Genomic DNA, 27,358 nt, shown 5'->3' on the forward strand with positions numbered 1-27,358 from the left:
TGGAGCAATCGACTACATTCGACCAGAGGATTGATCCCCGTAGGACGGGTCTATGATCGGAGCTACTACACCAAGCGCGACATAGCTGCTTGCAAGGGATTCAGTTGGACTGATTTGGTGAGATTGTTCCTTTTTTCTACTTTTGTCTATTTAAACTTAATTTATATGAGATTTAAATTATTTGAGTTTTCTTCCAGCTCTTTGATGACGGAACATCATTAGATTTATACTTACAGCTTTCACCCTGGTTTTGTCTGTTGATTTGATTTGTTTGAATTGGTTTTCAGCTCTTTGGTGTTGGCAGTCGCGGGCGATCAATTTTGCTCATGCTCATGCTCTAAGTTTATTTTCAGCATTTCGATGATGGAACGTCTTCAGATTTATATTATAATGGGGCTTATTACGGATGTCACATCACGGTGAAAAGTTGTCACTTGTCGTCACGGTGAAGTGATTCCCATTTGATTTGTACGGTAATCACGGCTCTTATTCTGAGTATCACTTGCTTATCACCGTGTAGTGACACCCGTAATAAGGCCCAATGATACACCATTTGGTTTTGGCTTCGGGCAAATCCAAGTATAATGCATGATAACACTGATTCATTTAAAACCATGGTCGCATCACTTATCAAGGTGAATCCTGATCCAACGAACCCAACTTACTAACAAAATCTCCTTTCCTGTGTCTTTTGTTGGGGTGCAGAGGTAAACACAGCCCACAAACAACAAAGGTCACTCTAATATTCCTTCCCTACTCCCACCTGATTGCAAGGACGTGGCCGGCGCCGTTATTGATCTACAAAATAAAGAGTCACTGAAACTTGTACAATGAGAATGGACGGTCACTCCCAGCCTCATTCAATTGATTCATTGTACAATTTCACTTATTCTGATCAATCACGGAGTAGCAACCATTGATATGTACAGTCACTCTAAGCTAAGCTAAGCTATATTTTATTTATTTCATGTAATTATTGCAAATAATAGTTATTCAATAATAGAATCCATATATTCGTACTTTGACGCGAAGCGCTGTGGATTATAAGATGCTCGATGACCCTCGAGGGATCGATTTTGCTTACTGATCAGAAAATCATGGATTTAACCCCAAGCTCTTCCACAGCACAATAAATCGCCACCATTATTTGTATATTTGATATTGAACATTAACCTCGGAAACTATTTGCATATCAAGCGAAAACGTAGTCCTGTATTGTCGCGAAGCGTTATGGTTCTGAGATGCTCGATGACCCTGGAGGGATCGTTTTTGCTTACTGAGCAGAAAATCATGGGTTTAATCCCTAGCCCTCCGTCATGACTCTTAAAATTCATTATCACTAAACAAAATTAATATGTTCTTTTGATAGCCGGCTATCGAGAGATTAAATAAACAACAAATAAACAATGCATACTTTTGGTTGCATCGCCAACTTGAGGTGAATCCTAACCAAATACCCTACCCAACCCTCCAACTCCGTAGCACTTATGAGGGTGTCGCTAAGTCGGTGGCCTCTCGTTAAGTAAGTACTACATCAACATTTCCTTCCCTATCCCTAGTTATGGTAAAGATGGGCGTGGCCGGGAATAGCGACAGTCATGCTTCTGTTACTCTTGTTTAGATTGGAACCAATGTTTACTCCAAAGCATTATTCCTGAAAGTAGTCTAACTGAGAATTTCAGAAGAGACGTGAGTGTCGCTAGTATCCAATCTACGAAGTATATCATAACAACGCTAACGCTAATATCGCGATTGGGAAGCATACATGTAGATCCCATGCTAAAAAGTAATTCAAAAGTGTTGAAAAATACTTTCACTTTTGGTTTAACTCCTTATTTCAAGTTTATTTTTTCATCGCCAGATTCGAATGCAAAAGTAAAACACAGTTAAAATTATTTTTTAATTTTAAATTATTTTCATGCAAATAAAAAAGAGTGCAAATTAATGTAAAATCAAGTAGGTTATTGTTCAGTATTTTCCTCAACTCGGTTACGACTCGAAATCTACACGACTTATACAAAGATAAGCAACACTAGAATAGCATTACATGCTTTTTTAAATGTCTTTCAACACCAGTCCTATAAATGTTTTAGGTGTTATTGTTCAAAAACGGAAAGACCACGGTTTGCTGTTTTGGCATTTATTCGATATTTTACAAAATAATGTTATAGCTAAATAATAGCAAAATAATGTTTTATACCGCATGCATACCAAACAAATATATCATATCTGACTAAGATATTCACATTTTATTGGTTAGTTATCGGTTTGTGAGCTGAGGTTAGAATCTCTCGGTGATTTTGTTTTCAGGTGCTTTTATATTCGAAAAGAAAGACGAGCGTTATTAGTGATTGCGGTGATTCAAGGATAATTAAATAAAACATTTCCGAAAACAAGACGCTGCAAAGCCACTAAGCTATTCGGGTGAGATCTTTGCATTTTATCGATTTATATTTTATCAGTAATAAAGATTTATCAAATGCTCTATATTGACGAATAGAGTTTTCTAATAATTCATTCTCCCACTAACACAACTTTTCCCTTGATATCTATGAAGGTAGTATGTGTTCCTCTTAAGTAGATGTTGGATTAACTTTCCCTCCCTTCCCTTGCGATTGTAATTTTTCAGGCATTTTTTTTAGCATGACCTGCAGATTTAAATGGTACTGCGTAATCAAAATGTCTCGTTAAAATTAAAAAAATCGGATCAAATCAACGTATGAAGATTTCGGGGGCAAAGTGACATCCCTAAAATCTTCACAACCGGTGCGGACCAAATTCCGCGCACCACCCACTCGACACCACTTGTGAATTCATTCTTACTGATGTTTGGGTGTGTCTATAATACTCGACGCTCTATCTGAGATGTCTTTCATAGCCTATTCAGGAAATTCATGCCGTGCTGGAGGCGGTAGTTTTGATTCCGGTATTTTTGGAGTGTGAGTATTTTGGTCTTGCTAAGGCATACGTAGTGCTAACACTGCTTCTTGATTCAAAATTCGTCATAAAAGTTTAAATTTTATTAAAGCACATTGAAACGACATTGGAGTGACATCGCAAAAAAAAATGTTGTGCTTGGAGCGCTTTTTTGTTTGTTTTTGAGATTTTTTTTTTTTTTTTTTTTTTCTTTATTATAGAGATTTTTAGCCTGAGGCTAGTTCATCTCTTAGTTTTTGAGATGAATACAAGTAAACATTCATTCCTAGTTGAGCATTCAGTCGGTTAACAACGTCCCGGTTTCAGTTGCGCGGCATCTAGTTTTTTTCGGTGTTTTTTCCGCCCGAGAGGTTTTTTCACCCCCCATTGGGTGCCCCAAGTGACCAGTGTCCAACAGAGGAAGTGGAATTCCATCGACCGAGCCCCTTGGAGTTACCATCCAGCTTTAATTCATCCCGGTAATCCATCACCGGAGTTAACGGCGTCGTCAAGTCCATCATTTTTTCACGCCGTCGCGTGGGTGTGCAAGTGAAAGTGAAGCGTGTCGTATCACCATCTTGCCGACCCACCAACACCAACCATCACCACCGGATAGCAGCGTGGACCAACACCAACGCACCACGTGATAGCAGCGTTTCCACACACACGCTTTGTGCCGGTGTAGTTAAGTAGCGAATAAGTTTTATTTATTGCCCCTTTGTTTTAGTTTCCCCTTTCTCCCATCCCACGCAAATATTTTCTTCTTCTTCTTCTTTTTCTCTTGTCCCTGTGTGTAGTTGTTTTGTATCTATTGCGGTGGCAGTTGCCCCGCAATGGATGGTAATAGTGATGGCGGGGGGAATACCCTTCCTGCCCTTCCCACTGAAGACGAACTGTCCGACGTGGAAACGACAGCCACGGTGAAGAAGTACACCGGAACCATCCCGAAGCGGCCCAGGCGAAAACGAGCACCGGAGCCCGTACCGCCTACCCCATCTCCTCCTACCCCGCCTAATCCATCGCCACCAACACCACCAGCACCGTCACCCCCCGCACCACCAAACCCGTTTCCCCCTACCCCACCTAATCCCTCTCCCCCCACACCACCAAAACCGTCTCCCCCTACTCCGCCTAACCCCGCCAAGAAAACAAAAACTGCCCCCCGCCATAAGTCATACCCAGACGCCTCGACAGGCCCATGGGTTGTTTTTTTCCGACCCAAACAAAAACCGCTTAACGTTAACCAGATCGAAAAAGATCTATTCAAACGTTTCTCGTCAGTGACCGACATTTTGAAGGTGAGGCCAGACAAACTACGCGTCACTGTTGGTAACCGCAAGCAGGCGAATGAGATTGTTGCCTGCGAGTTTTTTACGTTAGAGTACCGCGTTTACATTCCCAGTCGTGACGTGGAAATCGAAGGAGTGGTCACCGAAGCGAGTTTGACCTGCGATGACTTCTTGAAGAGGGGGGTTGGTGTCTTCAAGAACCCCGTTCTTCCAGAAGTCAAGATTCTTGACTGCACCCAAATGCAGTCAGGATCCCTCGACAGGACAAAAAAAATCTACTCGCTGACTGACTCGTTTCGAGTGACTTTCTCCGGATCGACTCTGCCGGATTACGTCCGAATTGGGAGGATTCGACTTCCTGTGCGGTTGTTTATACCAAGGGTGATGAACTGCACCAAGTGCAAACAATTAGGCCACACCGCCGCCTTCTGCGGCAACAAGCCACGATGCGATCAGTGCGGCCAGAAGCATGCGGAGGGTGCTTGTGGTGCTCCTCCTAAATGTGTTTATTGTTTGGCACCTCCGCATCCTCTCGCAGATTGCCCGAAGTATAAACAGCAAGGAAAAAAACTTGAACGGTCTCTGAAGGCGCGCTCTCAGCGTTCCTTTGCGGAGATCTTGAAGACTTTCAATCCTCCTCCCAAAATCACTCCGGAAAAAGAAAACAATAATCCGTTCAATCTTCTCCCAGTTGACGAGGATGACACTGACTCAGAGGGCAATGACGGAAGTCCTTTTGTTTTCAAAGGTCCTTCAAGGAAGCGATCCAAGAATGACTCGCAGAAAACTAAAAAAAACTGACTCCCAAGCCCCCTTGGATAAATCAAGAGGTCACGGAAATAAACCGAAACCCAATCCACCGGGTTTTAAGCCTGTCGATTATGACAAAGAATTTCCGGGGCTTCCGGGAGCATCTAAAACCCCAGATGTCCCAGTTTTGCAACCAGAACAGCAGAACGCCATGTTCACGCTTTCTGGAATTGTGGACAGCATTCTCGATCTGTTCAACATCACTGACCCTCTTCGGAGCATCATTAACATGATGCTTCCAATCGTGAAACCTTTTCTGAAGCAATTTGCTTCCAAGTGGCCCCTCCTTGCTTCATTCGTATCCTTCGATGGATAATTTTCCAAAAAATGATACGGTATCTCTCCTTCAATGGAATTGTAGAAGCATTTTACCAAAACTAGACATATTCAAATTTTTACTGCATAACATAAAGGGTTATACGGTCAAAATTTGGTCAATATCAACTTGACGTATTTCTTTCAATTTTGCATTTAAAAAACCTGAACACCCCTCATTTTGAAGGTGTGTGTGTGTAGAATGTTGCTCCTATTTTGATTTTGGAATTCACTCTTCAGTTGTCAAAATGCCGTCCAAGCAAGAAGAGCAGCGTATCAAAATTTTGCTCGCGCATCGCGAAAATCCGAGCTACTCGCACGCAAAGTTGGCAAAATCGCTAAAAGTTGCCAAATCAACCGTTACAAATGTAATTAAAGTGTTTGGGGAACGTTTGTCGACAGCCAGGAAGTCTGGATCGGGGGGAAATTGAAAACCGGAAGCCGCTGAGACGACAAAGAGAGTTGCCGGTAGTTTCAAGCGAAACCCTAACCTCTCTCTCCGAGATGCCGCAAATAAGCTGGGTGTATCGTCTACAACCGTGCATCGAGCCAAAAAACGAGCCGGACTATCGACTTACAAGAAGGTAGTGACTCCAAATCGCGATGATAAACAAAATACGACGGCCAAAGCGCGATCCCGGAGGCTGTACACGACGATGCTGACGAAGTTTGACTGCGTGGTAATGGACGACGAAACCTACGTCAAAGCCGACTACAAGCAGCTTCCGGGACAGGAGTTTTATACGGCAAAAGGAAGGGGAAAGGTAGCAGATGTTTTCAAGCACATGAAACTGTCAAAGTTCGCAAAGAAATATCTGGTTTGGCAAGCCATCTGTACCTGTGGCTTGAAAAGCAGCATTTTTATAGCTTCCGGGACTGTCAACCAAGAAATTTACGTGAAAGAGTGTTTGAATAAACGTCTGCTGCCTTTCCTGAAGAAACACGGTTGTTCCGTACTGTTTTGGCCGGATTTGGCATCTTGCCATTACGGTAAAAAGGCCATAGAGTGGTACGCCGCCAACAACGTGCAGGTGGTTCCCAAGGACAAGAACCCTCCCAACACGCCAGAGCTCCGCCCAATTGAGAAATACTGGGCTATTGTCAAGCGGAACCTAAAGAAGACCAAAAAACTGCTAAGGGCGAGCAGCAGTTCAAGGCAAACTGGCTTTCTGCGGCGAAGAAGGTGGACAAGGTGGCTGTACAAAATCTGATGGCAGGGGTCAAGCGTAAGGCCCGGCAATTCGGATTTGGAAAAGCGGAAGCCTAACTGAATATTTTTCCTGAATTTTATACTAATTGAACTTGAAAAAGAAATTTAATTTGATTTTTTAAATAAACGATTTCACCGATTTACACGCGTTTTCCCTTGACCACATTTTGACCGTATCACCCTTTACACTGTGATGCGTTTGCTCTCTGCGAAACATGGCTCTCTCCAGATGTTAACCTTTCTCTTCACGACTACAACATTATCCGTCTCGATCGTGCAGATTCGTACGGTGGGGTGCTCCTAGGGGTCAACAAACAACACTTATTCTACAGAATCGACCTTCCTCCAGTGTCAGGTATTGAAATTGTCGCATGTCAGGTGAATATTAGAGGTAAAACCTTCAGTATTGCCTCGTTATACATCCCTCCGAGAACGGCTGTTTCTCGGCGAGCGCTATCTGACATCTGCTCAGTGCTACCTGAGCCGCGGTTGATCTTAGGGGATTTTAATTCCCACGGTACAGGCTGGGGAGAGCTGTACGATGACAACCGCTCAACCATCATCTATGACCTATGCGACGATTTCAATATGACCATTCTAAACACCGGTGAAGTAACTCGAATAGCCAAACCTCCAGCAAGAGAGAGCAGACTAGACTTGTCACTCTGTTCGAACTCACTATCATTGGATTGCATGTGGGAGGTAATCCAAGACCCCTATGGTAGTGATCATTTGCCCATTAAAATTTCGATTTCCAACGGTTCATCTTCACAGTGTCCAATCAACATCGCGTACGATCTCACGAGAAACATCAATTGGGAAGAATACGCGAACGCGGTCCGTGACGGTTCAGAATCGGTCGACGTTCTCTCTCCATTGGATGAGTACTCCTTCCTATCGCGGCTCATAGTGGATTGCGCACTTCAAGCACAAACGAAGCCTGTTCCTGGCACTACCATTCGCAAACGTCCTCCCACTGTGTGGTGGGACCAGGAATGCACCGACGTGAATAAAGAGAAGTCTACCGCGTTTAAACAGTTTCGTAAATACGGTTCCCGCGAATACTTTGAGCGGTATACGGTGCTAGAGGAAAAGTTTAAGAGCTTGGTCAGGGCCAAAAAACGCGGTTACTGGCGTCGGTTCGTCGAAGGGCTATCGCGAGAGACTTCCATGCAAACGCTCTGGAATGTCGGCAGGAGAATGCGTAACGCGGCATCGTCGGTCAACGAGGGCAAGGAGTACTCTAACAAGTGGATTTTCGACTTCGCGCGTAAGGTTTGTCCCGATTCGGTTCCGGTCCGATGCAACACTCGCGATCCGCCGCTGGAAAACGATGACATGGACTCCTCGTTTTCGATGGTAGAATTCTCAATTGCTCTTCTTTCATGCAATAACTCGGCTCCGGGAATTGATCGAATAAAGTTCAACCTGCTCAAGAACCTCCCAGAAGTCACAAAGAGGCAATTGTTGAACTTGTTCAATCGATTCCTTGAGCTCAACGTTGTTCCGGATGATTGGAGACAAGTGAGAGTTATCGCCATCCAGAAGCCCGGTAAACCCGCGTCGGATCATAATTCGTACCGTCCCATCGCGATGCTGTCGTGTATTCGGAAGCTGTTAGAAAAAATGATTCTTCTTCGTCTGGACAAGTGGGTCGAGGCGAATGGCTTACTCTCAGATACGCAATTTGGATTCCGTAGGGCCAAAGGGACAAACGACTGCCTTGCGTTGCTTTCAACTGAAATCCAATTAGCCTATGCTGAAAAACAGCAGATGGGTTCAGTTTTCTTGGACATTAAAGGGGCGTTTGATTCTGTTTGCATCGACATCCTTTCGGAAAAACTCCATGCGAGTGGGCTTTCTCCGATTATCAACAATTTCCTGTTTAATTTGTTGTCCGAGAAACGAATGAGCTTCTCTCATGGCAACACGGAAATTGCACGAATCAGCTACATGGGTCTTCCACAAGGCTCATGTTTAAGTCCCCTCCTGTACAACTTCTATGTCAAAGACATTGATGAATGTCTGGCCGAAAATTGCACGCTAAGGCAGCTTGCAGATGACGGCGTGGTTTCCATGGTTGGACCAACAGCACCGGACCTGCAAGGACCATTGCAAAATACCTTGGATAATTTGTCTACTTGGGCAATGAATCTGGGTATCGAATTCTCTCCGGAGAAAACAGAGATGGTTGTTTTTTCTAGGAAGCTTTATCCAGCACAGTTTCAGCTTCAACTTATGGGTAGAACAATCACTCACAGCATGTCGTTTAAGTATTTAGGTGTCTGGTTCGATTCCAAGTGCACTTGGGGAAAACACATAGCGTATCTGAGGCAGAGATGCAAACAGCGAATCAATTTCCTTCGTTCCATTACCGGCACTTCATGGGGAGCCCATCCGGAAGATCTGATAAGACTCTACAAGACCACCATTCTGTCGATTTTGGAGTACGGTAGCTTTTGCTTTCAATCGGCGGCAGGAACGCACATATTGAAGCTCCAAAGGATTCAATATCGTTGCATTCGAATCGCGCTAGGTTGTATGAAATCGACGCATACAATGAGTCTTGAAGTTCTTGCGGGCGTCCTCCCCTTAACAAATCGTTTTGCGGATTTATCGTTCCGGTTCCTCATCCGCTGTGAAGTCATGAACCCGCTGGTGATCGAAAACTTTGAGAAGCTGCTAGAGCGGAATCCTCAAACACGATTCATGAGCTTGTACTACGAGTACATGACTCTGGACATCGGCCCCTCCTCGTTCAACCCCAATCGCGCTGTCTCCCATCATTTCAGTGGTTCTTCCGTGAGATTCGATCTCACAATGAGGCAGGAGATTCAAGGAATTCCAGAGCCTCACCGTGCTCTGATTGTCCCAACTATTTTTGCGAACAAATACCGCCACGTCCCCACCGAGAAGAGATTTTTCACAGATGGGTCGGTGATAAATGCGTCCACTGGTTTTGGAGTATTCCACGATCTTCATAGCGCCTCATACAAGCTTCAAAAGCCGTGTTCGGTATACGTTGCTGAACTAGCAGCTATATCGTACACGTTAGAGCGTATTGCCTCACTTCCACCTGACCATTATTTCATTTTTACGGATAGCCTAAGCTCCCTGGAGGCTATGCGTTCAATGAGGCCGATGAAGCACTCGGCGTATTTCCTCCAGGAAATACGATCGTCATTGAGTGCTTTATCAAACAGCTCACATGTCATCACCTTGGTATGGGTCCCTTCTCATTGCTCTATCCCGGGCAATGAGAAAGCGGACTCGCTGGCCAAGGTGGGCGCTATGGAAGGCGATATTTACGAGCGACAAATCGCCTACCACGAATTTTTCACGATTTCTCGTCAGCAAGTCCTCGCCAACTGGCAACAAAAGTGGAATGATGGTGATCTGGGAAGATGGCTACATTCTATTGTCCCACAGGTGTCGATCAAACCCTGGTTCAAAGGGTTGGATATGAGTCGTGATTTTATTCGTGTAATGTCCAGGCTCATGTCCAATCACTGTTCGTTAAACGCCCACCTCTTCCGTATTACGCTCGCCGACAGCAACCTATGTACCTGTGGAAACGGTTATCACGACATCGAGCATGTTGTTTGGTCCTGCTCCTTGCATTATGAGGCGAGATCCGTTCTGTGTGATTCCCTTAGGGTCCGAGGAAAACAACCCTTTAAGCCAATTAGAGACATCTTGGCTTGCCGTGATATCGACATTATGAAGCTTATTTACGACTTTCTTAAAGCTGTTGATGTATGTGTTTAGTGTTTTGTGTTTTAGTCATCCTTTACGTTTAAGTTTTAAATTAGTTCAAAATGCTTTCCCTTGTCCTCCCTCCAAATGATCAATAAATGTAATCCCTAATCTCGAGTAAACCGCGAGTAATCGGCCCCCGTTCTACTAACATTAGTTGTAAGAAAATGATATTCACACACAATAATGTAAAAAATATTCGGCTCCGCAAAGCTAACGCATTTGAGCCTTGACAAATAAATGGATTATTAAAAAAAAAAAAAAAGTAAATATTCAAACCATGCTTTCTTATAGACAGTAGCGTACCAAACCGTTTGATTATTTCTCTACAAAATCATTGATATAATTTATGTTTTGTGCTCGATATTATGGGAATATGCGTATATGCCAAAATAGTTCTCATCCCATTTAAATAAATTTGCTGGCTGAGTTTTTTTTTTTTTTTTTTTTTTTTATTGAACTTAATAAGATTTTTAAAAACCTGAACAATGTACAGTGGTCCAGAAGCCATATATAGGTGGAATAAATTATTTCTACTAAAACCATCAGTTTCAGGAATATGTATAAGGACTGCTCAAGTTATTAACCAGACACAAACTTTCAGTCCCAACTTTGTTTATTTTACTTCTCAACTTAATGCTTTCTTGGGCAAGTTTTAAGCTCTACTTATTTACGATATAGAAAAAAAAAACTAATAAACAATATATTTTACAGTAATTTTAAATCACATGTGCTCTAAAATGCAATTTTTGAACTCATGTCAATATAATTTGAACACCAGGATTAATTTTGAAATTGTGTGAATCTAGATATTTTTTAATCCAGCTCTCCTAAAAGATGATAAACACCAACACCAAACAAAGTGTTTGTACGATATTGCATAACTTTCGTTCTCATTTTTCGTTCCACGTTTACAACTTTGTAAAATTGACAATAATATCTCAAAAAGTCTGATACTTCCTTACACCGTAAGTTTAGGCTATTCAATGATAGTTTTAATTAAATTTAAATTGAATATATATATATACATTTGAAACACATTACATAATTATTTTTTTCTAACTTTTGACTTAACACTTTTCATTACATTTTGTTCTAATAAAATGATTGAACAAATGTAAAGGATAAGATTTTTTACCTAAAAGTTTCTCCGATTTATACACGGATACCAAAAACCTTGTTTGTGTGCGCGAGGAAACAAATAGATGGACATTTATTCTTTTTGTTCTTTGTAAATGCATTTTTTGAGAATACTTGCCTTGATGGTTTATTCTGAAGTTATGCGTTCGATTATAATTGCATATATTTGCGTTATGCGTTCGATTTGCAATGCATATTTTTGAATGGACCAAAATCTATTCATATCCTTAATAAAAAAAAAAAACAAATAAAATAAAATGAAAAAAGGAAGTAGTTACAAAGTTCCTTCAAATGAGTTGTTCTACAACAAGTAGATCTATCTCGTATAAATAAAAAGTTTATTTTTAGTACTCATCAACCGTATGAACCACCCTAATGAATTGAGCATAAAAAGAATGGCTGAAATAAATGAAAAACTTTCCCGAAGACACTACATACCGAAACCTATTGATTTGCGATTTGGGACAATTTATTCCACCTAAATTCGGCTTGTGCAATGGCTTCTTCCGCAAATGTAGGCCCTTATAAATGCTCAGTGAAGAATTTGATAAAGGATAATTAATCGTACGTAGGTACTTACATTCCGCTCGTTTTCAGCTTCCAAGTGCTCGAACGTAAACGCCCCAAGGAAGCAGTACGCCACCACCATCGCTACCAGTGTCACGTGGGAGAAAATACATGTGAACAACTTCCACATGAAGCACACAAAGGACATGCATTTGCTGCGCTGCTTTTTCTCATTCTCGTACGGAATCGGCAGTTGCGCTGGCATCGGTTGGCCTTGAGGTGGTCCGGCGCGACGGGTTGACATTGCTTTGAACGGAACTAATCCTCCTCCCCTGGTGGCGAAACGGACTCTACAGATGTATCGGTCTGAGTTGGTGCGTATGCGATCTGTAGGAGAAAGAGATTTATAAAATGGAAAGTTGAGAAATTCTGTAATTTGTTTCCTTCCTGCGAACAACGCACGGCTGTCAGTTATGCTTATGCTCTGCCTCGAATATTCACCGAAAGACAACTAGAGCTATCCAAATGTAATATTTTTGCTATACGAGTTCCAGAAATCAACGGTCAATGGAATAGAATTTTTTTTTTTTGCAATTGGAGCCGCATAATTAAACTTATGCTTTTGAGTTTATCATGATGCGTGATTGTGGTAAACATTAAACATACCAGAATGTGTTTGTCGGTTTGTTTTCGTTCGTGCTACATATTTACATTCAAACAATATATAATTTGCTACCTGACTCATGACGAATATACGTTGTATCCACGGGATCGTATACCTCATCCAATTTTACAAGGCATAATGAACGTAAAATTAGACGAAGTATACGATCCCACGGATACAACACATATCCTTTATGAGTCAGGTAACATAGTAAATTACCGAATCTGTGCATGCGCATGTGTTTCAATAAAGATTTTTCATATATTTGATGCAACCGAAGCAGCACAATTTGTCATAAAGGAGTTGAAAATACTATTAATAACATATGCAAGTCGGACTTTCTTACCTTTCTGCAGTAGATTCTTATCACATCCATCGTCATTCAAGGCATGAAGAACGAATAGATTCAATCCAGAAGCAGTTTTTATTATATATGCTACGTAAATTAGAATAAACAGCATTTCATCTCCCATCTTGCACGTGGCTTGTGAACAATATTGCTTCGCAACGCATTGGCTCGCCTTATTTACACAGCAAAAAAATAATTTTGATATCACATCAAAGTGGATGCACTACAATCATGTCGAAAATTTCATGTAATTTTTATGACCATATAAATAAACAAATGCAGTAAAAGCAGCGTAATGTCAGTTCATGCATTGTATTAATGATAATTTTGTCCTTTTTAGCAAGTAATATTACACCATATTTTCGACATGATTGTAGTGCATCCACTTTGACGTGATATCAAAATTATTTTTTTGCTGTGTAGTATCAAGACTTAATTTTGATGTACCTTCTCGTCAATTGCGTTAGCGACATTCGTTCGCGAGCATTTCCAGTCCAAAACGCTATTAAATATAATTTTAATTTTTTTTTTATCGATTTGTTTTCCGTCGAACTTGTATTTCCGTGCCGAGTACCAATGCTACCGACGCCAGGGATGCAGCTGCCACAGCTGGAACCTAATATCGACCCATCACCTCATGGACCGGGGACCAACGGCTTTACTTCCTGTGAAATTTAATGCCACAGACAATCCCGGTGGTGCTGACTGGGATTGATCCCAAGCTCTTTGGGGGGAGAGGCTATCATGCCTACCACTACACCACCGGCACCGCTATGATTTTCTTTAGTAACTTTTAACTTTTATAACTTTTGAAAAGGGCGCATTGCAAAAATTGGGCTCGAAACGATGATAAGTGGAGAGATGAACTAGCTAAGGATAAAAATCTCTTAAATAAAGTCTAAAAAAAAAAAGATGATAAGTGGACTGTACACAGCAAAAAATTAATTTTAATATCACATCAAAGTGAATGCACTTCAATCGTGTCGAAAATATGGTTTAATATTACTTGCCAAACAGGACAAAATTATCATTAATACAGTGCATGAACTGACATTACGCTGCTTTCACTGCGTTTGTTTATTGTTGTGGCCATAAAAATTACCTGAGATTTTCGACATGATTGAAGTGCATCCTCTTGGATGTAATATTAAAATTTATTTTTTGCTGTGTATTTTTCGATAGGTAACTGCTTCCCGGATAGATGAAGGGAAATTTGGTTCTCTCACGCAAATCAAAACACTAAATTTATATCGAAACATTCAACACCGTTAATTTTCGGAACACTTTATGGCTCAGGACAATTAATTTAACCTTTAATGTAGTTTTTTACGCTGCAAATAGGTCGACTCGGTCGGGGCTAGTTGGTTGCGTCTCGTACAAATGGATTATATTTTTTCAAAAAATAATAACATGAAAACTATTGATCTTTTCAAAATGACATCTGAGAAGCAACTGCATACTTTTTAGTGAAATAATGATTTACATTCGATAAATTTGTCCATACAAATCTTTTTCCTAAGTTCAGCCGTTCTTAAGTTAATGTGAATCAATAATAATAGTTATAATAATTTTCACCATTGTATGCTATTTAAATTAATGTAATATTTGTTTACCTGTTTATATTTTTTGCTAACTAATAGAGGACTGAAAAAGGAACACTAGGGGTTTTGTTGATAATTTGGGTATATTGAAGAGTATTTACTTACAAACTTTTTTCTCTTCCGCTGTGAATAAATAGAAACGGGTAAGTCTGACAGCTACCATATTTGAGAATTTTTTTTTTTTCAATATACAATCATGGAAAAACATCTTGTTGCTGTATATCGCGACTAACATTTGAAAATGGTCTTAAATGTTGAAAATTATCATTACTATTATTACTAATTCGCATTACCTTGACAACGGCTAAACTTGGGAAAATAGTTTATGCGTAATTTTAATCAAATCAGTAGTTTTCATGTTATGATTTTTTGAAGAAAAATTTGTTTTTGCTTATTTTGAATATGCCTTTTTTAAAGTTACTGCGATGAAAAAAATCATATTTCAATGAAAAATACAACTATTGGTGGCAGCGAACATATGAGTAATGTTTCATTAAAATAGGAAATACTAATTTCCAACCGGTTTGTGTTTTGGGCTGGAATTGCTCTCGCGGTAGATCGCCACCGCACTAACCACGCGACATATGGACTGATACGTCAAATGATGTCTGTTTATAATCTACACTGTGAACTGACAGACGTAAATATGCCTACACTAAAATTGAAAAAAAATCCAGGCAATGCGAATACATCCCAATCAACACACATGTTCTATATCATATTATATAACCTTTGTTTAAGGGGGATTTCCGGTTCAATATTTTCAAAAAAATCGATTTTTTTTTTGCATGAAATCAAAGCTAAACATGTCTAGAATAGGTGGGCAAAAGGATATTTTGATCCGGCAAATATTTACGTCGCTACAGGCCTTTGAGTGCATCGACCTCCCGAGCGGTATGGAATGTTTCGCAAACTTTAAACGCGTTTTTCTCGAAACTACATTTTTCAAAACTGCGAGCACTCTAGCTTTTGAACGGTTCAACCAATTGACTTCGTTCTTTGCTTCCCTTATTGAAAACACTTTTCTTCATGGAATGAACTATAGACTCAAGGAGAAATGTGCAATTTTCGATTTTTCACAGGCTGTCAAAGTCAAAAAATCGACCGAAAAAAACGACTTTTTTTTCAAATGCCCGCCATTTTGTCAAATTTTGAGATTTTTCAAAGAGCCGATTTTCTTTCTAAATAGGTGACGATTTGCGACCTCTAGGCTGCTCGCAGTTTTGGGAAGTACCCGCCGGGCGGCCGCCATATTGAACGCCATTTTGGATTTTTGGACTTGAAAAAATTCCCAGTTGTAGAGCAAGAATGAATAAAGATTTGACAAATAACTCATGTCTCTAACTCTTACCAGTTCCCTGGAAAAAAATCCAAAGTTTAGGTCAATTGAACCGGAAATCCCCCTTAACAAGTCTTGGTTGTATAGCAGTTTACTTAACATAATTCTATGAATTTGCGTTACTTGGGATATAAGATATAATTTTATTACGTAGTCTACGTTTTTGATTGACAAATAAATAAATCAATTAATTTATTAAAACATAAATTTTCTCACTATCATCTACTAGGCGCAAAAGTTGTGCAAATATATGTGCCTACACCAGATTCACATATGGTAGGACAGTCCAAAACGCACCCCTGGGATAAAATAGCTCCGTAAAATTGGTAGTTCAGTACTTAAACTAACATTTCGACACATAAAATCCCATAGCTAGTAAGGGGAAAACATTGAAAAACCAGGCGGGGCCATTTAATCCTCCGGTTTGCATTACGGACTGACTTCCGCTAAATAATGTCAAACAGGTAGGATAAGCTTAGTTTCTGGAATGTAAATAGTATATTGATATCAAATCTATTTAATAACGTTATGGAAACAATCCCGTTGCCGCATGCAAGTTTTACAGTGGAGTTATAAAGTAAGACGCACATAATATGTATCACTTTTACTGATTATAATTTCAACTTTATGTCCGACTGAAATAAATAATACAATTTTTAATAAATGCATTTCATAATAAAATAATAAATTGATAATTATTAAAAAAAATATTTGTCGTAGTTTAAGGATAAATCTATAGAGAAATGATAGCTTCGGCAAGCATTAACTGTTTTCGGCATCCAAAATTTAAACAATAATTTCACCTTCAATCTGATAATATTTTTACGATTAATTTAGCAAATTTGTTATGCCAGATTTTTCTTCAAATGAAATATACGCTCGTCAAAATGCGGCTGATTTCGAATTGCCGATGATCGAACAGCTGGTTAACACGCTGTTCAAATGGAAAGGTTGCCGAAGAAAATAATGTCGCCGACAACCTGAGAAGTTTGTAGCATTGCAAATACGTTTTCAAATAGTTTTGAACAAGTCTATCGGTTGGGATGGATAGGACAGCAAGCAGCAAATAAATTTAAGCATAAAAACACGTCATATTTGTATGTGACGCTGAGAAAATGCTAATCTAAGCGCGGACGCTGCTAATACTAACGAGAATACATAAATTCCCCTATATTGTGTTTAACATCTCCTCATGAAATTAAAAATATATATGTTGGGTAAAAAGGAGTAAAATGGGTAAAATGGAGTAATAAAAAATACCGGATGTCTAAAACTCAGACCAATTTCAAAGCGTTTTGACTGGTTAAAATCATGTGCTTTTAATCATAACCATCATAATAAAACTGACGAATAGCTTGAAAAATGCCTTGAACTCTATGCGTTTCTTCGTACCCCGTTTTCCCCTATAAGATTTATTCTGCGTGAAGAATTGCAAAGTTGTCATTAAAGGGTGGATTTATTACATCCTCTACAGTTTTTTTTTTTTAATGCAGCAAATGTAATGACAGTTTTCACAATGATCTGCAGCGAACAAGTATGATTTTTTTTTTCGTATAAAAACTTCACGAGAAGAATTTCTAGCCACTGGGCCATTTGAGAAAACAAGCTTGGTTCGAAAATGTTGCTATCATAAAAATTAAAAAATTATCTAAAAATCCTTCCGATGACAACATTACAGAATCTGTTCATACTGTGAAACACTGCAAATTCTACACGCTTTTAATACAAATATGTAATAGAATTTTACATTTCCCGGTTGAGCAACATATTAAAAAATTGTATGTGTGTTTGTTTGAAAAATTTTGGTAACAGAATTTTCTATTTTCTGGAAGGAAGTGCCGTAAGGTACAAGCCAGGAAAATCTGAATCATGAATTGATTTTAAGTAGCAGGTTTTTTGGAATACTGTTATGTCCAAATTGTTTTGGAATTCTGCAGAAACCTTTCACAAGATTTATTTGGACTATTCTCAAGAAATTCCATTTCAAGTTTCTTCTAAAGTGTGGTCCAATAAGAATCCGAAAACACGTATTATTTTTTAGCAGCATCATTGACAGCAGTTTTTTTTAAAGTACACCTCTTCCAGTGCTGAAAGTTTCATCATGATGCACATTGGTCAAAAAATAGACAAATCACGACTAAATTTAATATCTCGGCTGGGTAACTGTTTCAGCCAAGCGGAATCGCTGGATAGTTTCGAAAAACCCAGTTTTATCATGACTTCGTCAAAACATTGCTTCCAGGTTCTTCCAGCCTGCTTTACCGTAAAGGCTCTTGTTCAAAAGACAAATTCGGCTTTATCAATTTTCGTCACAAGGCAATTTCATATAAACTTCTTCAAATTTAATTTAACAAATTTAAAATGATGTACAAGCATATTTCTCACAGTGGTCAGAGAAAGAATGATTCTAATTGTTGCTATCTTTGCCACAGGGGCAAAAGTTTCTTTATAATCAAACCCATATCTTTGTGAACATCCTTTAGCAACCAGCCTTGCCTTATATCGTCCAGTGCTTTCACCATCTTTGATACCAAATATGCACATGGAGTCCATCGATTTGAATCCTATTTGTACACAGTCCACCAAACTTCACCATTAATGCCTCCAGTTCTTCTTGAATAGCCGCTGAGAATGCACCTTGTGTGTCTTCAATCTTCTCCACTTTCTGCATCTGTTTCACTTGAATCCGCTTGCTACGATGTATGGTGGGCTTTCCTTATCTCCTTTATTAACATTGTTCATTTTAAACTCGGATTCAACTTCTTCACTTTCACTTCCATCGTCTGAACTTGAGTCTGAATCATCAATAGACTCTAAAATTCGTGATGGTTCTACAATCTTCTGGCACTGGTTGTCTACTTTGCTGTGAAATGCGAAAAACAGATTGACTTTCATCGAAAATAATATCCCGTGAGATGACTATCCTTCTAGATACTTCATCCCAAAGTCAATATCCATTTTTGGCATGTCCGACAAAAATTTACTTTCTACGTCTGTCATACAATTTCTTTCTTTTGCTATTTGCCCATAGGCCATACGTCTAAAGATTCGTAAACAAAATACAAAGAAGGGTATAGATATCACTTGAAAAACCGACTATCGATCCGAGGCCCGGAGGGCCGAGTGTCATATACCACTGGTCAGGTCACTGATAATGACAATAAAATAAATAAACTTGAATAAGTAAGAAGGGTCTGATCACACCATAGGTGGATAAATTCGGGTTTTTATAGTGACTTTAACGCTTTTGAGTCATTCGTGACTTGTCCGGGGGTGAGATTTGAAATCGTGAAATTTTTTATGGAGCATTTCAGTATTTTCTAGTGAACATTTTATAACTTTTATTCAGAACATTTTAGCATTCTTATTGATCATTTATCTTGTTTTAAGGACAATACTTTTGAATTTACAGGTGCAATTTTACTTATATATCGTGCCTCCACATTTTGTGTTGAGCACTTCAACTTAGTTATTGACACATCTGCCTGTATTTTATAGGGTAGTTCTTGAAATGTTATTGAATTTAATGATTAAAAAAATGTACATAGGAACATTTTCCCGATATCCTTCTAGCCAAATTTTTCATCATTATGAATTTCAGCCCAGAATGATTGAGAAGTAAACGAAACACAGCTTGAAACATGTTTATCGAACAGCCAACAGCCATTTAAAAAAGCAAGTTTAGAAAAGTTGGTTAGGCCTACTTTACAACATCAAATTATCAAGCTTGGAGCTTGAGATTAGTAAAAATGCGACTGCCTGAACAGCACTCAATACGAGGAGACTTCCGGATAAACATATCGAACGGCAATTGTTTTTGAAAGGCAACGAACTTGTATGAACAATTCATGCACTTGACCGAAGGCAAACTTAGCTCGTTTTGGTGCTATTTGCTTTTTTTGACGTTCATTCATCTATGATGAGTTACTTATTAAAAACTATGTAATAATTTGAGAAATTAAAAAAAACTTTCCCAAAGTTTACTTAAACCTAATTTTTTAAGCGCAAACAATTAATTCCTCCTAAATACAGCATTTTGACCATCTGCGGACATGGAAGCAAAGCAAATTCTTGTACACTTTTCTCAAAACGTACAGTCCGAACGGTGGACCTGATTTAGTAAACTTTATGATGATAAATCGTAACTTCACATTGAACAATGAAAATCTTCTGTTGATTTCCTAAGTTTCGACTCAAACCACACAAACCATTCATTGGTGATATCATGTTATCCACTCATGATTTAAACTGTTTTTCCCGCATGCAGGATCGCAAATCAAAACAATCACACGCAAAATGATCAGATTACTTTCGAGTGATATGGGTTTTTTTCCATTACCAAAACCGAAGTGTATTTGAAATTCAAATATACTCTTCATCTCACACTTTGGCAAGCCCTCTTTTGCTAATGGCTTCCGAAATTCGATATCCCCGGAAAACGTCTTAGCTCGGGTGCACTTTGTCTGCTGCCTATGATGTAAAAGAGAATTTCAAGTTTCTGTGCTAGTTATCTTTAGAACGATTCTTCTCCGACAACGGAAGTTGACCGAGTTTTTACCCTTCTCATAAATCTAGAGCTAATTGAACGAGTGAAACTGTGAGTTATAAAAATGCACTCTCGATGTGTTCAAGAGAAGAAGTTCCGAAAAATAAATACTGTGTACATTCTTAAATGAAATGGAATTGGGTCGGAATTTATAATTGTAATTGAACTCCCAAACTCCATTGCAATTTTTAAATAATAGTTTAAAATCATCTACTCATATTTTCGAGATATTTCAATCCCAGTTTACCTGAGTATACATTCGTATATGAATCCATTCATAAGTTCTTCTACATTGTATCTGCACCTATAACTAATAACATGTCATATTCCAATGTTCGGGCTGTTGTAAAATTGCTCTCTGAACAGATTTTGTCACCATTCTGCACCTCTCAATAATCTATATCCTGAACAAAGAATTTGCCCACATGCTATCCAAGATGTTTTCGATGCTAGAAACATATACATGTCGAGCATACATACATCCTGTCTGCTTGCTTCTAGTAGTTAGATTCAGCCTGGTGCCTTCATTCGACAAATTAAATAATGCATCTATCCAAAGGCATTCAACCGATAATACCATCAAACTTAATTGAGGCAAATTAAATTTGGGCCGATCAAAAACGGTTGAAGTGTCGGGTTTAAACTTAATTTAAGCTATTGAAGTTTGTTTGATGTTATTATTTTGTGGTTATTAGTAGTAAGCCGTTAATGTGTGTGTAAATACTTACTATACACGCTAACAAATGAATGAATACTATCCAGGAATAAAGTGTAGTAAATGTGAGTAGAAATGAATGCTTTTGGGAAGCATTGATCACACGCTCCATAATACAATTAACATTCCATGGACAAACTTGATATTGTCGGAGTAGTTGTTTTTAACAACCATAGTTAAATACACTACCATGTGACAGAAATGTGACGTAACCGCCAAAGTCATTTGAAGTTGCCAGGAAAAATCAAATTTAGTATTTTGATTTTATTTTCTGTGGTTGTCACTTCATTGTAAAAACTATAGAATAGATGAACCAGTTATGGTTATACGTTCCTATTATGGTATGTTTCAATTATGGCCTATGGAAATCCTATAGGCCATAATTGGAACACACCATAATAGTAACGTATAACTGGTACATCTACCCTAAATCAAATCAACATTTTGCAACAAAGTTACTTTCGTAGAACAAGGTACCATTTGAAAAATAATGGTCTAAATTCAGATTTATTTGCGTTTATAAGTGCTGTTTTATGCACTGAATATGAAAATATAAAAAAAAGAAAATTGGTCATGGTGGCGTATATTTCACTTTGTTGTCACACGGATTTTAACTACCACCAGGAGACCCCATGACCAAAGAGCAGCGAAAGTGACAATTCAGCTGTTGATTGAGTGCACTTGCTGGCTTGTGTTTGTGGAAATGTACCCTTTCTCATGAGGGGGTAGCCTCATTCTCCAGAGACAAGTGTAAATTGGCACTTGTAATTAATTGAGTTTCTATTCGAGTGCCATTGCAAAAATTAAGCAGCAAAACGGTGTTCAAAAGGATGAAGGGTGTAGAAATTCAAATATTAATTTACTTCACCGCCAACAAAGGACATCAACATTGCATGATAATGATGATGATGATGGTCTCACCTCTTTGCGCTGAACGATTTATCTTTAAAATAATTAAGTTTAAACATTTAAACCAGATAAGAGAACAAAGTCGGACTGGTTACAGTTACAATTATATAATATTTATCGATTGTGAATTATTACAAGCGACCGTGTACCCAATGATTATCGCTATTTGATCTACAAAACTTTTTGTACCATTTGTCTCTTACGTTTAAGACGCAAAAGATCCAATTTATACCAGTTGCTCGAGTTTTTCAAAGAAAAAAATTTTGCTCAGCTAGTTGATTAGTACACGTTTTGAAAGCGTTAATTAGAACAGCTGTAGATATGTCTACATTACCGGCCGCGAATGGAAAATTAATACTTATCACAACAAGATTCAAAACATTAGTGGCGTCGGTGGAGTAGTGGTAAGCGTGATTACCTCTCACCCTAGCAGGCCTGGGTTCAATTCCAGTAGGTGCCGCCGGGATGTTCTGAGGCATAACCTCTCTGGGCACGCCTTAAAGCCGTTGGTCCCCGGTTCATGAGTTTATGGGTCTATATGTAGGGTCCAGGTGTGGGAGCTACCTCCCTGGAGCCGGTAGCATTGGTGCTCAGCTCGGAACACAAATCAAGGAAAATAAAAAAAAAGATTCGTATAGTCACAATGACGCGACGAGTCATACGATTCTTTCATCTGTTACTGTGACTTATTTTCTTACTTGTACTAGTACGACTAGGTCTTTACGCAACATCTGTAAAACTCTCATTATCATGAAAAACATTATCATCATTTGGATTTTGGAATTTAGGTTTTTTGCGTCTGCTATATTGTTGTGATTCGACTGAATCGTCCTAGATGCCCTGTGCTGATTACTCGTTACAGCTAATTGTTTTTACGCATTAATTAAAAAAAGCTATCTTGACATAGCCACAAATTATTTTATCAAGAAGATCATTTACATTTTGTATAATCTCTTCCATCCCGCTTTTTAACGCGAGCAGCAACTTTTTTTTTTTTCGTATGCCAGTAATTGAGTCAGCAACCGAATACAATTGCTTCATTGCTTCGCCAATCATTTTGGGATCCGAAACCGAAACGTTTTGGTCATCACAACCGTCTAGTTTTTGAAGTTTTAACCGTTGAACCCACATGTGTCAGTAACTAAACTGATATCCTTGTATCGGCGAGACGATGAATCATGGCACATACATCTATCCTCATCGATGACCAAATACAGCATTTCCTCCATATAAATATGTGGGGGTTGAACCATCCACCCACCGCTATTTCTCGGTTGTTCTTTAACCAATTACGTTGATTTTTTGTATGTGATTATTGTGAACCATAAACTAGTTATCTACAGAATATCAGTTGAAGGACACCCGAAAAATAGCGGTGGGTGAACGGTACCACCCACCGCATATATGGAGGGGATACTCATCAACATGTAATGGCACTGAATATGACTGGTCAGAAGGTGCTGCATAAAGTGACCATTAACTTTTCACATCGAATTACTTTAGTTATTGGGGGAAATTTTGTATTGCCACAATGCCACAACAATATTTTTTTCCGAACGTATAGACTTTCACCTCGATGTATGAATCACAATTAAAAGCAAAATAATAACTTCACTGTTTGACACTTAACTAACAATCTGACCGTTCACTCCCATACTAAGTCCTACAGAGGGGCGCTAAGATGTTGATTTTTTCTAATGTAATCGCACTTATTTAAAATAGTTCTACTGTATAAAAATTGATAAAATTATTGAGACCGATTCCATTGTTAATGAAGATTACTAAATATGCATTTATCTCAATACCCTTAAGGTTCAATTTACTTTGATGCTTTTTGGAAAATTTCAAAAGCAGTTTTTTCCGACGCATTATTTCAGATTGCAAAAAGCTTGCAGCTTGATATTTCACACAAAATGACGCGAGCTTTTTGCAATCTACAATAATGCGTCGAAAAAAACTGCTTTTGAATTTATAAAAAATGCATCAAAGTAAATTGAACCTTAAAGAACCCAATTGACATAGTAATAATAATTGAATCATTTCTACCCGTACGTGCTATAGGAAAACGCATAAGTCGAAAGTAATTTCAAAACTGAGAATGTCAATGGAAATTGTAGCTCATCACCCATATTTTCATATGCTGGATGAACTCAACAATTTTTTTTATAGCTGTCAGTTTTTTGAAAGTTGGAAAAAAAATGGCGTCACCCGAAAAGCAACTCTCTCAACGGTGAGTAGTGATTAAACGTTATTACGAAACTCTGAGCATCGAACGGAAGGAGAAATGCGGTCAGAATGGATGTTCTATTAGTGATCAGGATCACAAGCGTGTCGTGAAAGTGTTTAAGTGGAATCCCAATGCTTCGGTCAGGAATGTGGCCAAAAAGTTGAATCTGTCCAAGTCCTTCGTTCAGAGAGCCAAGGACCGGGAGGGACTGCATACGTACAAAGTTCAGAATGCTCCAAATTGTGACGAACTGCAAAATACGGTGCGAACGTCACGGACCCGGAAACTGTACACCCAGATGCTGACGAAACCTCTTTGTCTCATCATGGAGGATGAGACTTAAGTCAAGGTGGACTTCCAATAGCTTCCGGGGCTATTGTTCTTTACCGCCCAGCAGAAGTTCGATGTTCCGGAGGAAGTAAGGAAGCAGAAACTTTCAAAGTTTGCCAATAAATACATGATTTGGCAAACGATCTGCTCATGTGGCAAACAGAGTGCGCCGTTCGTGACTTCCGGGACTGTAAACGGGGAAATCTACCTCAAGGACTGTCTACAGAAGCGTCTGCTTCATCTGTTGAAGCAACAGGAGAGCCCTACGATCTTTTGGCCGGATCCAGCTTCGTGCCCAAGGCAGACACTATGGAAGCATCTCAAGGAGGTCAAATCTGAGAAAGACATGAAAAAAATGGGTTTTCATACAGAAGAAGCTACAGCCAGATGTTGTACAGAATGAGTAGAGTTAAGCGCAAGGGTTATGGTATTGAAATTGAATGAAATAAGTATACCAAAAGCTTAATAATAGGTTATATTTTATTATCTAAAAGTTAGAAAAGGATCGGTCAACCAGGTAATTTTCTAAAGCGTTTTTTTTTTTTCGTAATGCAATTGATGTGGGACACCCTTTACATAAGAAAAAATGGAGCACGGGTTGCTGCTATGGGACGGGCTTGCCATGAGCGGCAGTCTGTAAAACACGAGGGCAACTTGACAACTCCACTATATTGCCAGTGTACCCCGAAAATTTGGTGCTGGTGGTTTTGTTTAACTCACAAATATCAGTAGAAGTGTCATCTGAATGGGGCGAAAACGGAAATGATGGACCATAAATTAGAGATTATAATTCATCTAACATAATCAGTTTATGAAACTCATTTGATTATTTGGTGTTTCATTTTACATCTTTGAGAAGAACAGAACCCAAAGCCTAAACATATGATTTGTAAAATTAAAATATATGGTTGTCATAGAATTGAGTCGAAATTAATCAATGTGAATTGAGCGAGGATACTTTCGGTGTTTTCGACGCTACTGCTTTTATCATAACTAAATGGTGGGCTGCGTGCGTACTGCGGGTATTAAGCTGCAGTATCTCGTCTCATACGATCAATGGCAAGTTTTCATTGCACAACTATGATCATAACATTAATCTGAAGGCTGACCATATTCAAGAGAAAAATACAACTGAAGAAACTAGAATATTTCTATTGTCATTTGATGATATAAGAAGCTGGGTTATGCGATGAGACTTCTTTTGAATGTTAGCAGTGCTTAAAGGTCAATCGTGACTCTTCGATTGTAACTCTGAAAGTCGTAAACTTCACGTATGAAGTAACAAAACACACTTTGAATGCAACAACTCAAGGCAACAACCGTCAACAATGATGATTATGGTACAGCACCCAATACCACCCTACTGCTTTTCTCTCTCAGATGACTACGTTGATCATGACGAGAGGAGCTCTAGCGGAACTATCAACCTATTCGCTAGTTAATAAATTATCACACTAATGCCGCGGATACTCTTGAATGACAAACCATGAGCATTATTTGTATAACAATTATGAGCACTATACAACAACTATACAAAAACTATTGCTATATTGCTCATGTTCATAGTTTGTCATGCAAGTGTATCCGTGATATATAGCTTCATGGTGAAAGTATAGCATTTTCAACCAACTCTCAAATTGTATATTATTTTTTTTTTATATTTGTTTAAATAAAAATTTTAACTACTGAAACAAAAAGAAATATGATTTTATTGAAAAGAGCAGTATATTTGAAAAAAAAAAACTGCCTCCAGTTATAAATTATCGTTGAAATAGTATAAATATTAAAATTCATTAAATTTAGAACAAAAAAGCACAGAATAATCAAACTTTTTTTTTCTCTATTTTCGAGATATTCATAGCTTTAAATTTTCTAATCGCGTAATTTGCCCTTCTTTAATATTATTCGTGAGTGTGCAGTCTAAAGAATATTTTTTAACAAAAGTCCTAATTAATTTCCTTGAACCTTTCAGTTTACAGTTTTTTTTATTCAGACCCATGAGTAACGAGATAATAAATTATGAATAAGAGGCCGTATGGGAAAAGTGCATTTTATGTTTGACCTCATTGCTAATATCAAAATGAAAACCACGCTGTACTAAAAATAATAATAAGAAGAACTTCATAACCTTTTTTGCTATCGTCTCAACCATATCGAATATGATTTAACTGTTTTTAATATCGTTCGCATATAGTACTACATTATTAGAGCATCCATTTTGTAAAAAACAATGTATTCAATAAAGCAGTGTTATACGAGTTTAATTGTTTAATGTTACATAATTACTTATTTTCGAAACATAACAATCATTTCTTAATCCTACCTAAAATCTATCTGAACAAATTAAAAACCATTTCATCATGATCTGGACGGTTTCTTACCTCACAATATTGTTCACAAAACTCTGCAGACGTAGTTTTATATTCTTCTGTTGTTACAAAGCAAAATAATAGTCTTGTCAATTCTGCCTCCTTTCGGTTATTTGCTCAGTTATGAAGTTTTTTAGCGTTCTCTCACTTAACTTGCTCGTGTACTGCCGCTATTCGCATAACAGTCCCATGTCCTATGGATTTTCTATCTACATAGGACTGTTATGCGAATAGCGGCAGTGTAGTCATGCGTTTTATCGTACATCCAATAGAATCACATGGTCCTTTGCCATGCGACGTTACAAAGATATACCATTATGCTTCAATTTCATACCTAGACTTGAGTTGGCAGAAACTAGAAAATTT

At 38.5% G+C, this 27,358-nt stretch overlaps 1 protein-coding gene across 1 annotated transcript in view; it reads right to left on the reverse strand.

Moving 5' to 3' along the window:
* Positions 1-27,358, reverse strand: part of LOC135713175 (uncharacterized) — a 122,437-nt gene that overhangs the window by 38,846 nt on the left and 56,233 nt on the right. Inside the window, exon 3 of the mRNA XM_065236287.1 lies at positions 12,017-12,330. Coding sequence (XP_065092359.1) covers positions 12,017-12,247 — 231 coding nt within the window. The 5' untranslated portion in view covers positions 12,248-12,330. The remainder of the gene's footprint in view (positions 1-12,016; positions 12,331-27,358) is intronic.

Source organism: Ochlerotatus camptorhynchus, unplaced genomic scaffold (genome assembly GCF_037179485.1).
Source record: "Ochlerotatus camptorhynchus isolate MF236.1 unplaced genomic scaffold, CSIRO-AGI_Acam_v1.1 ptg000542l, whole genome shotgun sequence".
Lineage (NCBI taxonomy): Eukaryota > Metazoa > Arthropoda > Insecta > Diptera > Culicidae > Ochlerotatus > Ochlerotatus camptorhynchus.